The sequence below is a fragment of the Anabrus simplex genome, chromosome 6 (assembly GCF_040414725.1).
Source record: "Anabrus simplex isolate iqAnaSimp1 chromosome 6, ASM4041472v1, whole genome shotgun sequence".
NCBI classification, from domain to species: domain Eukaryota; kingdom Metazoa; phylum Arthropoda; class Insecta; order Orthoptera; family Tettigoniidae; genus Anabrus; species Anabrus simplex.
The window spans coordinates 281,252,183-281,267,495 of NC_090270.1; the positions used below are offsets into that span (position 1 = coordinate 281,252,183).

The 15,313-nt window shown below is 40.9% G+C and overlaps 1 protein-coding gene across 1 annotated transcript in view; it reads left to right on the forward strand.

Moving 5' to 3' along the window:
• The first annotated feature begins 6,031 nt into the window (after nt 1-6,031).
• Nucleotides 6,032-15,313, forward strand: part of LOC136875983 (transmembrane protein 26) — a 135,865-nt gene continuing 126,583 nt past the window's right edge. The window contains exon 1 of the mRNA XM_068228288.1: nt 6,032-6,225. Within this exon, the coding sequence (XP_068084389.1) occupies nt 6,032-6,225 (194 nt within the window). The remainder of the gene's footprint in view (nt 6,226-15,313) is intronic.

Below are 15,313 nucleotides of genomic sequence, written 5' to 3' on the forward strand. Positions count from 1 at the left end.
TCAATAAACCGTGAGCGATCGAACGAGTTGCCTGCGCAATGCAAGATTGCATTGGGAAATTGTAGGTTCGAACTCTATCATCGACAACCCTGAAGATGGCTTTCCATGGTTGCCCCTTTTCACGACAATCACATGCTGGCACTGTACCACGCCACGGCAGTTTCCCTCCAGGCCTAGCTATTTCCCAGCCGATTGTAGCCGAAAACGAATCTGTGTCGGCATAAATAAATAAATAAATAAATAAATAAATAAATAAATAAATAAATAAATAAATAAATAAATAAATAAATAAATAAATAAATAAATAAATAAATAAATACCCTTATTGACGGACAGTACAGCTAGTTAACTATAAAAAGAAAAGGAAGATATTGAAAGACGCAACACGTACATACATCCCCCCACCCGCCCACCCACCCTCCCACCAACAAAATCTTTCTTCTGTATCAAGAGTAACTTATAACTTATTGTTAATTTTAAAAACGGAAGCAATTTTGAAATTTTACATGGCTATTAGTCTCGTGATCATTGACCATAAAGCGCACAGTTTCACGTGGAATGTAAACCATACGGACATGAGTTGCAATTTCAAAAATCTCACATGATTGGTCAGAATTCGAATCCCGTGAGACCGAGCGAATTGACCGTGCGCTTAGAGTCGTGCGGCTGTGATCTTGCATTCGGGAGATAATGGGTTCGAATCCCATTGTCGGCAGCCCTGAAGATGGTTTTCCGTTGTTTCCCATTTTCACACCACGCTAATGCTGGGTCTGTACCTTAATTAAGGCCATGGCCACTTCCTTCCAACTCCAAGCCGTTTCCTGTCTCATCGTCGCAATCGTCGGTGCAATGATAAAGCCAAGTGTAAAGAAATGACTTGGTGAGCTGTCACGCCAATTTAATTTATTATTACCTTGCTTACGTTTGAGACGAGTGTTTTTTAACATTATTGGTTTAACGTCCTACTAAGTACTCCTACGGTTTTTCGGAGACGCCTTGGTGTGGGGGTTTTGTTCCGCCGCTCAGGAACTATTTTACTTGCTAGTTAATCTAGCGGCAATTGTCTGGAGTATTTGAACACCTTCAAATACCAACGGACTGAATCGGGATCGAACCCGCCAACTTGAACTCAGAAGACCAGCACTCTATCGCCTGAGCTACTCTGCCCAGCTTTGGGACAAATACGTGTAACGAAATCCAATAAAAGTACAATTTCCTGTCGGTTAGTTCATGAGTCTAGAGACTAGTTGGATCCCCAAAAAGCACCACCAGGGATTATGCGGGTATAGGGAAACAGCAAAAACTGATGGCGGCGTCAAAATGAGGCCCACTAGGCAAGATGAGGAGTGAGGTAGTTTTCCATTGTTTTCCTCACTGGGCCAGAAAGGGGTGTGGTCGCACAACTGAACTATGAGTAACACCTTTCATAACAGTCAGATGCGCCATCCATACCTCAGCAGCTTCCGTACAGTGACAGCCACCCTTATATATAGGCTATAAATGATATGAGTAAAGAAAGGGAATCAGTGATAAGGCTTTTTGCAGATGATGTTATTCTGTACAGAGTAATAAATGTTACAAGACTCTGAGCAACTGCAAAATGTCCTCGATAATGTTGTGAGATGGACAGCAGGCAATGGTATGGCGATAAACGGGGTTAAAAGTCAGTTTGTGAGTTTTATAAATAGTAAATGTCTTCTCAGTTTTAATTACTGCGTTGATGGGGTGAAAGTTCCCTTTGGAGAACATTGTAAGTACCTAGGTGTTAATATAAGGAAAGATCTTCATTGGGGTAATAACATAAATATGATTTCAAGTAAAGGATACAGATCTCTGCACGTGGTTATGAGGGTATTTAGGAGTTGTAGTAAAAGTGTAAAGGAGAGGGCATATAAGTCTGTGGTAAGATCCCAACTAGAGTATAATTCCAGTTTATGGGACCCTCGCCAGGATTACGTGATTCAAGAACTGGAAAAAAATCCAAAGAAAAGCAGCTCCATTTGTTCTGTGTGATTTCCGACAAAAGAGTAGCGTCACAAAAATGTTGCAAAGTTTGGGCTGGGAAGAACTGAGAGAAAGAAGACGAGCTGCTCAACTAAGTGGTATGTTCCGAGCTGTCAGTGGAGAGATGGCGTGGAATGACATCAGTAGACGAATAAGTTGAGTGGTGTCTTTAAAAGTAGGAAAGATCACAATATGAAGATAAAGTTGGAATTCAAGAGGACAAATTGGGGCAAATATTCATTTATAGCAAGGGGAGTTAGGGACTGGAATAACTTACCAAGGGAAATGTTCAATAAATTTCCTATTTCTTTGCAATCATTTAAGAAAAGGTTAGGAAAACAACAGATAGGAAATCTGCCACCTAGGCGACTGCCCTAAATGCAGATCAGTAATGATTGATTGATTGATTGATTGATTGGTTGATTGATTGATTGATTGATTGATTGATTGATTGATTGATTGATTGATTGATTGATTGATTGATTGATTGATTGATTGATTGATTGATTGAAATCCGGCGGAGTTAGAGGAAGATCTGCTTGCACGGGTTATGACAGTAGCGGATGTTCGATAGAAGGTGTTTGTGAGCGAGTGTACTAGAACATGAGTCGCAGATACTAGGTTTGCATCGCAGTGGGTGGGCACCACGTCCAGCCGTTCTTGTAAGTGGACGCAGAAGCATTGCAACAGCAACGTACGTAGTATGTTCTGCTCGTTCACGCAGGAGCCGCGGGATATTTATGTGTGTGGTGGTGTTTATTCGTAGCGGGGAATCGGTACGTTTTGGGACATGGGTTCATATTAACAACATTATCTACTTGGCTCCCCCTACAATCCGTCGACATGCGTAACAGAATTTTAGATACATCCTGTATAGAACATGCTGAAGAAATGCTAAGGACAGAACGAAAATGACCAACCAGACACCGGTGGGACCCAAACCCAGCTCTTTTCTAACAGAATAAACATTACATAAGCTGTCATACCTCACTGGATAGAGCATCCGGCTTCGGATTACACTGGTGTCCGTTTAACCATTTTTAATCGAAACAGACTTTCAACGTATTAGGTCGTGTTACGTACATGTAGTACGTGTTGAAGTGATGTTAAGTACAGAACAAAAATGGCCAGCCGAACACCAGTGGGATCCGAACCCACAACCTCCCGATTTCGCGTCGGTTGCTCTACCAATTGAGCTATGGTGGCCTAGGCCATCTTTGTTCTGTCTGAAAGGATCAGAGCTACAGGTCTGGCACTGCTGCTAGCACACTGTAGAGTGCGTTTAAGTCGCCCGTTGTGGGGCATCTCGATGAATATTGAATTTTCACGACCGCATTGTAATCGAAACAGACTTTCAACGTATTAGGTCGTGTTACGTACATGTAGTACGTGTTGAAGAGATGTTAGGAGCAACCGACGCGAAATCGGGAGGTTGTGGGTTCGGATCCCACTGGTGTCCGGCTGGCCATTTTTATTCTGTACTTAACATCTCTTCAACACGTACTACATGTACGTAACACGACCTAATACGTTGAAAGTCTGTTTCGATTACAATGCGGTCGTGAAAATACAATATTCATTAACCATTTTTGTTCTGTACTTAACTCCTGTTCTGTATATGCTATTTGTACTACACACGAGCTTCCTTTCTTAGTCCGTTTATCGTCCAGGGTTGGTTTATTCCTCGGTCTCAGCGAGGGATCCCACCTCTACCGCCTCAAGGACAGTGTCGTGGAGCGTGAGGCATTTGGACGGGGATACAACTGAGCATAAGGTCCAGATTCCACCCAGGTGGCTTCACCTGCTATGCTGATCGGAAGCCTTGTGAAGGATGGAAAGATTTGAAGGAATAGACAAGGAAAAGTATTGAAGCGGCCTTGGCCTTAAGTTAAGTACCATCCTGTCATTTGCCTGAAGAAGAAGGGGGGAAACCACAGAAAAACACTTCGAGGATGGCTGAGGTGGGAATCGAACCACTCTCTACACAGTTCCTCCCGAGGTTGAATGGACCCCGTGCCAGTCCTCGTACCACTTTTCAAATTTCGCGGCAGAGCTGGGAATCGAACCCCGGCAGCTAATCACAGTAACTACTATACCACAGAGGTGGACTGTACACGATCTAATAAACTAAAAGTTTATCTCAAGTATAGGCCTATATGGTTGTTCCTATGTGTTGTTTTTTAGATTCATTCTGGCAAAATTCTGTTGTTTGTTTTGAGTAATTTCTTTAGGTCTTATGCCGATGAAGGGGTAGTAAAGTAATAGGAGTGAAAAGGAAGCTCCAGTTGCCTTAATTAAGATACAGATCCAGCATTTGCCTGGTGTGAAAATGGGAAACCAGGGTAAACCATTTTCAGTGCTGCCGACAGTGAGCTTCGAACCCATTATGAGGCAGTAGAGGCACGCGGCTGTGAACTTGCATCCGGGAGATAGTAGGTTCGAATCCCACTATCGGCAGCCCTGAAAATGGTTTTCCGTGGTTTCCCATTTTCACACCAGGCAATGCTGGGGCTGTACCTTAATTAAGGCCACGGCCGCTTCCTTCCTACTCCTAAGCCTTTCCTCTCCCATCGTCGCCATAAGACATATCTGTGTCGGTGCGACGTAAAGCCCCTGGCAAAAAAAAAAAAAAACTTAAACCACTACATAGAGAGGTAGCGTGCTGTATTACCAAATGAATTTATTGAGCTACTGTTTACAGTGCCAGTCCGTGGTCTAGGTGTAGTGTGTCTGTCTCTCACCCGAAAGATCCGGCTTCGATTCCCGGCCGGGTCAGGAATTTTTAGCTAGATCTGAGGGCTGGTTCGAGGTGCACTCAGTCTACGTGATTACAAGGGCCAGGATTCTTAGGTGGTAAAAACCTTCATTTTAGGTTTCTTGTATGCTTGATATAGGTTTTTATAGGCTTTGCTTCGTGGATTAATGCAGTGACCAAAACATAGCTGATTTCTTACCTTTCATGAGAGATTAATTCCGGAAAATTTCTGTTTGTTTGTTTGTTTGTTTGTTTGTTTCAAGTAAATTTATTTTACGGAAATTTTCTTAAATTAAATTAAAAGAATATTAAATTTTGAGCTGGATACCGTGGTTCAAATCCCGGTCACTCCATGTGAGATTTGTGCTGGACAAAGCGGAGGTGGGACAGGTTTTTCTCCGGGTACTCCGGTTTTTCCTGGAATCTTTCATTCCAGCAACACTCTCCATTATCATTTCATAGCATCTATCATTTATTAATAATCACTTTGGGAGTGGCGACCCCATCGTACTAACAGCCTATATCTGCTTCATTCATTACATCCCTGACCCGATCAATGACTGGAAAACAGGTTGTAGGTTTTCATTTTCATTAAATTTTGAGGGGGTGCGATTACCTCAGTGGCTTAGCTGCTAGCTTCCTATCCGGAGGGCTGAGGTTCGAATCCCGGTCGATTCCGCGTTGAGATTTTCATACCGAGCTCAATAGCTGCAGTCGTTTAAGTGCGGCCAGTATCCAGTATTCGGGAGATAGTAGGTTCGAACCCCACTGTCGGCAGCCCTGAAAATGGTTTTCCGTGGTTTCCCATTTTCACACCAGGCAAATGCTGGGGCTGTACCTTAATTAAGGCCACGGCCGCTTCCTTCCCACTCCTAGCCCTTTCCTGTCCCATCGTCGCCATAAGACCTATCTGTGTCGGTGCGACGTAAAACAACTAGCAAAAAAAAAAAAAAAGAGATTTTCATCTTAAAATTCACGTGGTGTCAGGAAGAGCTTCCGCCCTTAAACCTCGACCAAAATCAGAATGAACCTGGATGGGTCCAGTGACCCCAGACATAACCGAATACGCTGAAGAGTGGTTTTCTTATATTTTGAGCAGTCGATGAATTCTTGCGATGAGATTATACATTTCACGATGAAATTGTAAATGTAAATGAATGGTAATGTTGGAGCAGCTTAGTATGTATTTGTAATATTATTATGTAACGAACATCAATGTTAAAGGAAATGTGTAATTTTACTAATATTGTCCTTCGCTTGCAGCTAAAGAGGATGGCGAAGTTGGTGGCAACGGTGAAGGCAATCTTGACGCGAGTGGTATTCGGAGCCCACGGGTTCCTGGCTATCTGGCAAGTGACGCTGTTTAAGCACAACCCTTTCTTCTGGTATCTATGTACACCCATCCTAGTGCTGGTATTTGAGGGTATCTTCACGCTCACCATCAAGAAGACTCAAGAATGGAAGTGGTAAGTTATTTAATTTTATTGGTTTTACATCCTACGAAAGTTATTTAGGATTTAAGACAGTTATATAGAACTAAGCATAGAAGTTAACTAGAGTCTCTGTGGCTCAGGCGGCAGCGCACAGGCTTCTCGCCGCTGGGTCCCGTCGTTCAAATTCCGGTCACTCCATGCGAGATTTCTGCTGGACAAAGCAGAGGTGGGAAAGGTCTTCCTTCGGGTACTCCGGTTTTCCCTGTCATCTTTCATTCCAGCGACACTCTCCAATATCATTTCATTTCATCTATCAGTCATTAATCAATGCCCCAGAGGAGTGCCACAGGCTTCGGCAGTTGGCACAATTCCTATCCTCTCCGCTAGATGGGGTCTTCATTAATTCCATTTCTGACCCGGTCGAATTACTGGAAAACATGCTGTGGATCTTCATTTTCATGGAAGTTAACTGAGCAAGCACTAGCGAACTGATTTAACCGATTGAGCTTGCTGTGTTCTATGTAATGATCGAACGTTGTACAAGCCCTTCATAATATTTTAAATCGCAATGAGAATCTCAAGAGAAAATGAATAATTTTATTTTCCATGTTCTTAAGATAGTAACTGAGAAGTTCTAGATTTAAATGTTGAAAAACGTCATACTTAGCGACCAACCACGTGATGATTCATTGCTGCAATCTCTCGACAGAACACATTTAAATTACAGTATGTCTTACGAAGCTGCCGCTAATTCTTTTAAATTAATTTATTCATTCAAAACCTAAATTAATGTGTTGAAGTATTGTGCAAGAGGACGAACTTCGTTATCTATTCCGAAGGTAGGGTTTAAAGCAGGGGTGCAAATTATCGCAAATTTTGTTTATTTTATTTATTAACGATATTTTGGAGAGGCATGGGGCAATCAATTGGGCAGTGCCACTAATTAATGGGGTGGAGGTCCCAGGATTGATTTTTGCTGACGATGTGATTTTGATGACTCTAACCCCAGGAGGGATGCAGAAGGCTTTAAATGCAGTGTCGGATTTTGCGAAGAAATGGGCCTTGAAAATTAATGGGAATAAATCTAAAATTCTAATAGCTCAGGGACACAAAGGAAGAAGGGATGACGGGAAATGGGTTGTGCAGGGAGACAGGTTGGAACTGGTAAGCAACTTAGAATATCTAGGAGTCATTATTAATAGTAAAGACACCTGGAATGATCATATTAGGAGGGCGAGGAGCAGAGAGTGGGCCGCCCTAGCCTCAGTCAAAATCTTGCTAGCGAAATATCCGGGTATCAATTATAAAACCCTGAGGTTAGTTCTAAGATCGGTGATTTTCGGGAGGGTATTGTATGGCGCGGAAATATGGGGGTTGGATGACAAAAGAGTTGAATTAAGACGAATTATTAGTAATTTCGGTAAGATGGTGATGGGGCTCCCGATGTGCACAGCCAATGCAGGGGTAGAATTAATGTGTGGGGAGGATTTGGAATCTGAGTGTGTGAAAAAATAGTTAGATATTGGATGAATTTGAAAAGACAGGAACGAGGGAGGGTATTACAGGCCGCATACGAACAACAACGGAAGATTATGTATAAGGGATGCTGGATAGATAAAATTAAGGGATACTTGGAGATGATAGGCCTGGGATACATGTGGGAAGAGGTGAGGACGAAGACAGAAGCTACAGGGATGAATGTACTGGTAAGGAGGATTAGATTTGGGTAGGCAGAAATTATTGGCCGAAAGTAGATTAAGAAGTTCCCTTAGTGTTTTTAATAAAATTGAGGAAGTAACAGGGGTAAATATTACATACGTTGATTAGGTTGAGAAGGAGATACTAAAAAATAGGGGGTGGCTAAAAGGTAGAGATAAGGCAGTATGTATACTTTGTGGGGCGGAGAACGATGATTTTCACTTATTAGGCAAGTGTGAAGAAACAAGTAAGATTAGAAATAGTTTAGTGAGTGCAAAACATAGGAAAATTTTAGGTAAAGGGGATGAGCAGGGTATTATAAGGTGGATTATTAAGGAATGGGAAAATGGAGGAGAACTGAACAGGTATTTATGTGCAGTAAAAAATTCCTGTGTGAAAAAATGGAAGAGGAAGGGGCATAGGACGACAAGTCAGGGTGAAGGGAGAAGGGGTTAAGAGTAAGAGGATATTCAGTCGATGGAGTTTGTTGGAAAATTTAGAAGCTAGTGAAGTGGGGGTAATGTGGATATAGTGAAGTAGTTTGAATTCGAGCCTGGAGGCTAAGTAAGACCAAGTGATAACAAAGGTCGTTGAGGTGGCGAGGTAGATGAGTGAGTAAATGTTATGGTATCTTGGAAATGTAGATGCCTTAACGATTGCGATACTGAGGATTGTACGCCGAAACTGTTGTAAAGTAGTCAGCGGTTCTTACAGCACAATCTGTTGTGACGGTCATGTGGAGTGTACTTTCATGTGGTGAATGCAAGGTCAGGGTAGGGACAGATTAGTTTTGAGGTAGATTTTTGTTTATTATTATTATTATTATTATTATTATTATTATTATTATTATTATTATTATTATTATTATTATTATTATTATTATTATTATTATTATTATTATTATTGGCACTTGGTTGTATACATTAGGGCATGTGCTTTTTTCTCACTATTCACGCATGGTAGGAGCTGGTAAGGAATGATGGGCAAGGGAGAGCAGGACATACCCGTAAGAAGACGGGGTGGGACGGGCTCACTCCAAATAAGGTAAAGAAGAGAGAAATGTGAGAGGCGGGATATGGGAGGTGAGCGGCTCCAGTTTCACGTAGTCGGCCGCAATGGAATGGTGAGAGAAACGCATTGTCATCTGGTAGGATTGTTGGGGTCTTCCTTAGGGCCCCACAGATAGGGCCGGTCGTGTCATCATCGGGAGGGCGGCCTTCTTCTCACCAGGGGTGATGACACGGCCGGACAGTAGCAGTAGTCACCAATATTATTTTTTGCTTTATTTTATTATCCTTTATTGTTCATTTTATTGTGTGTCTTAATATTAAGTGGAGACGATGGGCGTGGCATGAGGGACTGAGGATGGCTGCCGTGGTGATTCTACCTTGGGAGTGTCACGTTTCCGGAGTATCCAATTAACCTTATGGCATGCCCAGGGAATCCGGTAATTCTTTTCTTTTCTTTTCTTTTCTTTTCTTTTCTTTTCTTTTCTTTTGATGTGAGTTGTCCATGTGAACATGTATTGGGGCAAATTCGCCTGTTATGTTCAATACATATCTATCTATCTATCTATTCCGAAGGTAGCCGAAGACATATGAGACTGTAGCGGAGAGAACACGTTCAACATCCGACAGTCTATCTCTTTCCTAGCTCCGCTGCGGGTCACATTATTGTTCGCACAACTGCTGAAATTGCAAATAATTGTTTTAATCAGAGATGGGTCGATATCAGTTTTTGTCGATACCAGACACAGAGATATACCCTAGGTATTTTGTCTCGATACTCTATCCTCCGATCCTTTCATTCTTGAAGTAAAATAGTAAAAATGTTATTTATGAAAGAGGTGTGTTTAAGTTAATACTTCAATATATCTATAATTGCAAATTAAATTTAAAATATATTGTGGCATATAGTTTTAGTTCGTAGTTATTTTCGCATCTTTCCACAAACTACATGTTAAAAAAGTATTCAATACTATTTTAAAAATTAAATGAATGTTGAAACAGTAACTTGATAGCGTTACAAGTTTTTGTTCAAAAATACAAGTATTCTCGCCCTGTATGGGTCTATCCTAGGGCCTACTTCTTTTTCTGTAACATACGAGTCCAGCCGTGCTAAACTGTCTCTCAGAAAATACTATTGCTTGTGGTATGCACAAATATTTCACAGCTAGTTTTCGCAGATTTGTGATTTCATCTTTAGAAATGTTAACTGACAATGAATGTCTTGTGTCATTTTCTTGCACCATTCTGTCGTACGAGCTGCACATACTAGGCAATTTTGCTGGCTCCGAAACATGGGTCATCTGAAAAAAAGGTCCTTACTACTGCATTCTATTTTTAGCGAGTATTTAAGTGCAATCCATGATTTCGCCAAATATTTTAGTACACAGCATACTGAAATGGAGTTACAAGCCTACCCCTTTACTTGTAGATTCAGGACGCTCCTGTTGATTAACAAGTTGCAATAGTTTGTCTGTAGCAGCAGTGAGAGCACCCGAAGTGCGAAAAACTCGTCCTTTCAAGCAAGGGTCCAAGAGCGTTGCGATCAACAATGACGGTCTTACTATCACAATTGCTTATCCACCTTGTAGTGGTTTATGAAGATGAGATACGACACTGTTCACAATGGGGATCGTCTCTGACACTGTCACTGTAGAAAATATTAGTGCGAGTGTTGCTTCATCAAAAAAGTTTCATGTATTGATCAATAAATCAGTATGTTCCCATTGAGATACCGTGAGGTTTATTTCATGCTAAAGGTACTGACATTTCATCTATTTTTTAAGGATTTAGTGAGATATGCAGTGTTTTAATGTGGTTTAGCGCCATTCCACTGAACAACGCACATTCATTAACTTCAAACCGCATGAAATTGCGCACCTCCCTTTGTGTTAATTCACATAACGAGTGCTTATGATACAACAGAGGATTCATGCACTTATCACCAAATTGAAGTGCAATGTTTTAACATGAAGATTCTGTTTAAGAGACATTAATTCTGTGGTGAAAATCCACAAGTTGATATCTCAAAAGATTTAAGTCTTTCAGGATATGAAATTCAAACTTTACATGGTAGTGTAAAATGCACAACTGAATTTATTAACTTAAATCAGAAGGAACTACCAACATATTATAAAACTCAGTAAATACATTTTATACCGGCAATTGAAAAAGTGTATTGACAAAAGGGCATAAATTGACATATCAAGTTCTGGTACATGAAGGCATCTATATATTTGACACATCAAGTTAAGTTACTAATATTCTAAACAAATCTACGTACACTTTAATACAAACACAATAATCTTGACCGAAATCGTATTTCTTCTCTATTACTATAAATTTCAAGATTTAAACCTTCAATTTTGACATTATCTTCATTGGAAACATTGTAACTTTAGAACTTAAGTTTCTTTTCGTCTTGACATAGGTTGAGGGGAAACGCTTCTTATAATGATGATGATGATGATGATGATGAATCAGAACATGGAAGAGTATTATCTGTTTCAGAATGCCTAGCGGTTAAATTTGATAGAAATTTTGATATTCTGCACAAATGAGAGGTAACAGTGACGAAAGGTGATTTTTCTTCTTTTGACTAATAGGGGTGGGGGTGGATAATTTTGTGGAATGTGGATACTTGACGGTCTTCCTATTTTATTTCGCCTTAGGTACATCTGGATCAAGGGTGTATTTAAATTCTACAATTCCAAATTCTTTGTATCGCTTCCGTTTGATTTGTAACTACTTCACAGTATTACCCTGTGTATCCTTTATCCGTTTAATTTTATCTGTCAGAAAATATGAACAGGTGTAAAAAATCGTTCTGTCCCATCTCAGTAACTCTCATCGGCACACTTCCTCTCACAGAACATACACAATTATACCAGGCTCTGGGTATCATTATTTCAAATGGACTGTGCTTCTTTGCTTGTTCTATCCGATCATGGTCCACATCGCACTCAAGATGGGTATGACCAAGTAGTGGAAACTTTTGTTCTGTAATTTCCATATAGTGATGGCTTTCAACTGCAACACTCATAACTGCCACATTGATGTTCCGGTTTTGCGCACTGCAAGTATCGGAATAACGTGAGGCGCACACGAAACATTTTGAACAACACTGGAAGCCTACAATGATATAAACAGAACATATCACGTACTGAAAAAATAATTAATCCTGCCAAAACTTGATACTAAAACACATTTTTTGGGAAACCATAAACTGTCATGTTCAAATATTTCTTGCCATTGTAATTTATTCCGTTACTTTAATGAGTAGATATCATCTTGGAGCACGTGAAACACTACCAGCATCTGCTAAAACTAAAAAATAGCAGATTTTGGACATATCTACTTTGGCTTTTCACCACATAATTTTAAGAATTCCTAAGAAGGATCAATTACATTATCGTGCTTTGATTTTAACATGACATTCAACTGTTTTCAAGAGACAATAATTTTAAGAATCCTCGTGAAGGTTCATGTGTTTCTAACGTACATTTTATTAAGTCTTTTAGTTTTTAAGAGAATGATTATTCTTTATTATTGTTTCTCAGCTGATGATGGGTTGAAACAAGCCGTAAAATGTACTGACCAATTGTAACTCATCACGAGTAATACAAGCATATAATACATGTACTGATTAAGTTGACATTAATTAACAAAATATTTTGTAACTGACTGCATTTGGCCTTCATTCCTTATTGGTTGAAAAAATGTCAGTGCTGTTGGAAACACAAATGTATGTGATCACACTAACTTTGACGTTTGCTTCTACTATCCACACCCGAACATTCTTTAGATGTTTTACGTGAAATGCAGGCAGACACTAAAAATAATACAATTTCACCGTTATCAATCCAGCTCAGACTAGAAAGACTTCCAGACAAGCAACCAGGTCTTTAAATAATACTGAAGAGTTAAACAACAGAGAGAACATTTTTTGTTTCCTACATGTTTAACGTCGCGCCAACACATCGAAGGTTTTAGGCAACAGAATGATGGGACCTACCGTCTCCCGAATGCAAGCTCACAGCTACGCTACCCTAACATCACAGCCAACTCGTTGGGTAAAAGCAGAGAGGTCACTATTTTGCAATGTAATATCTTATAAGGCCCTTTCCACTGCACTATTTAGGAGCAACAAAAATGTAAAATATTTTAATTACTGTTTAGGGTTTAATGAATTGGCATTGCTGGCTGTAAAAATAACCCTAACCAACAAATAAAAGTTAATTGAGAATGTAAAATGTGGCGCAAAATCGTGATCCTCGTTGAAAAATATTTGCTATGGAGGGAATCAGAATGCAATAAAAGATAAAAACGTCAGACTGGGAGTGAAAAGTATTGCATCTTTTCTGGATATGAAACCAGGAAGTGACTTTTGTGAGAGAATTTGCGTTATCCGAAGAAATGCCAGGAAGGAACCAATTCTGAAAAGAGATGCACAGTTCCATTAGCATTTCGTTCCTAGAAAAAGAATGGCTCATAATCTCATCGTTAACCGAGCGAGTGGGTGCGTGGATTGGACCACGTAGTTGTCAGCTTGCATTCGGGAGATAAAGGGTTCGAACCCCACTATCGGCAGCCTGAAGATGGTTTTCCGTGGTTTTCCATTTTCACACCAGGCAAATGCTGGGGGCTGTACTATAATTTAGGCCAAGGTCGCTTCTTTCCCACTCCTAGCCCTTTCCTGTCCCATGGTCGCCAGAAGACAACTTGTCATTCATATAATGTACAGGAAACGTTAAATTTAGAGGAGCCTCTTTTGTATTCTACTGGTAAAAGTGGATTCTTCTTCTTCTTTTACTTCTCCTCCTCCTTCTTTATCTGTTTACCCTCCAGGGTCGGCTTTTCCCTCGGCCTCAGCGAGGGATCCCACCTCTTCCGCCTCAAGGTCAGTGCCCTGGAGTTTCAGACTCTGGGTCAGGGATACAACTGGAGAGGATGACCAGTACCTCACCCAGGCGGCCTCACCTGCAATGCTGAACAGGGGACTTGCGGGGGGATGGGAAGGTTCAAAGAGATAGACAAGGAAGAGGGAAGGTTAAGTTAGGTACCATCCTGGCATTTGCCTGGAGGAGAAGTGGGATACCACGGAAAAACACTTCCAGGATGGCTGAGGTGGAAATCGAACCCACCTCTACTCAGTTGACCTCCCGAGGCTGAGTGGTCCCCGTTCCACTTTTCAAATTTCGTGGCAGAGCCGGGAATCGAACCCGGACCTCCGGGGGTGGCAGCTAAACCACTACACCACAGAGACGGACACAAGTGGATTCTCCAGTGCATAAATACGGCCGTTGTGTTGTATGTGTTCGTTTTACCATTGAGCTGAACTGTTGATTCTTCGCTGAACATTACACGGATAAGGAAGTAATTATCTCTCATTAGCTGTTGCATTACCGTGCAAAAGTTGACACGTGCCTCACGGTCTGCTGGCTGGAGAGCCTGTAACGGTTGGAGATATCGCACTTATATTCGCTTTCATAACACTTCTCACACTACAATCTTTGGTAGTGCTAGTTCGCGACTATCCCTTTCCTCTGATTTTTCTGTGTTAGGAAATGAATAACGAGTCTACGTTGTTATGGTTGCCGAGAAATCTCAGGAAGGAACCAATTCCATTTCCATTCCTAGACAAAGAATGACTCATAAACTTGTTCACGGAGCGAGTGGGTGCGTGGATTGGGTCACGTAGTTAAATAGCTTAACCCTCTACTGCATGAATTATTGTTCGTTTTCGTTTGGTGAAGAAAATTTCAACATACGTTCAGTGTTTTTGATGTACCAGCAATTCTTAACTGGGGCTAATAGCTTAACACTCATATGTGATGTGGATTGCCATAGTTGAATATATATACGATTTTTCACGATTTTACGCTAAGCTTTTAACATTCAAAGACCGAACATTACTACCTACTGGCCATGGGTACGTACTGCAAGGCGCAAGTACAACTTGCAGAACCGTAGGTCGGTAATGTCTTTGAGGTTGAGCCAGAGGCACTCCTGAAGCCTGTGGTAATGTGATGGGGAGGGCCCACGTAAAATAAACGGTGGTTGGTTCGCGTGGATGTTGACGGGGTGGAAGGAGTACCTTTGGATGTAGGGCTGTTTTGTCTTATGTTATGTAAAAAAAAAACACAAAAAAAAACAAAGCATCACTGTCTACAATATTTATCCATTTATACAGGTGAAAAGTTATTTGTTGCCTAAAGGCAACAGTATGCAGTAGAGGGTTAATAATCTTCGGTTGTGAGGGCCCCTGGTTCGATTCCTGATTCGACCGAGGATTTTACCCGCGTATTGTTAATTCTTCTGGTTCAGGGACTGGGTGTTCTTGTTCATGATAGTAGTTTTGATTATTGTTTTAAGATAACTAAGCAACCGTCCTCTACACATCACTAATCAGAGAGAAA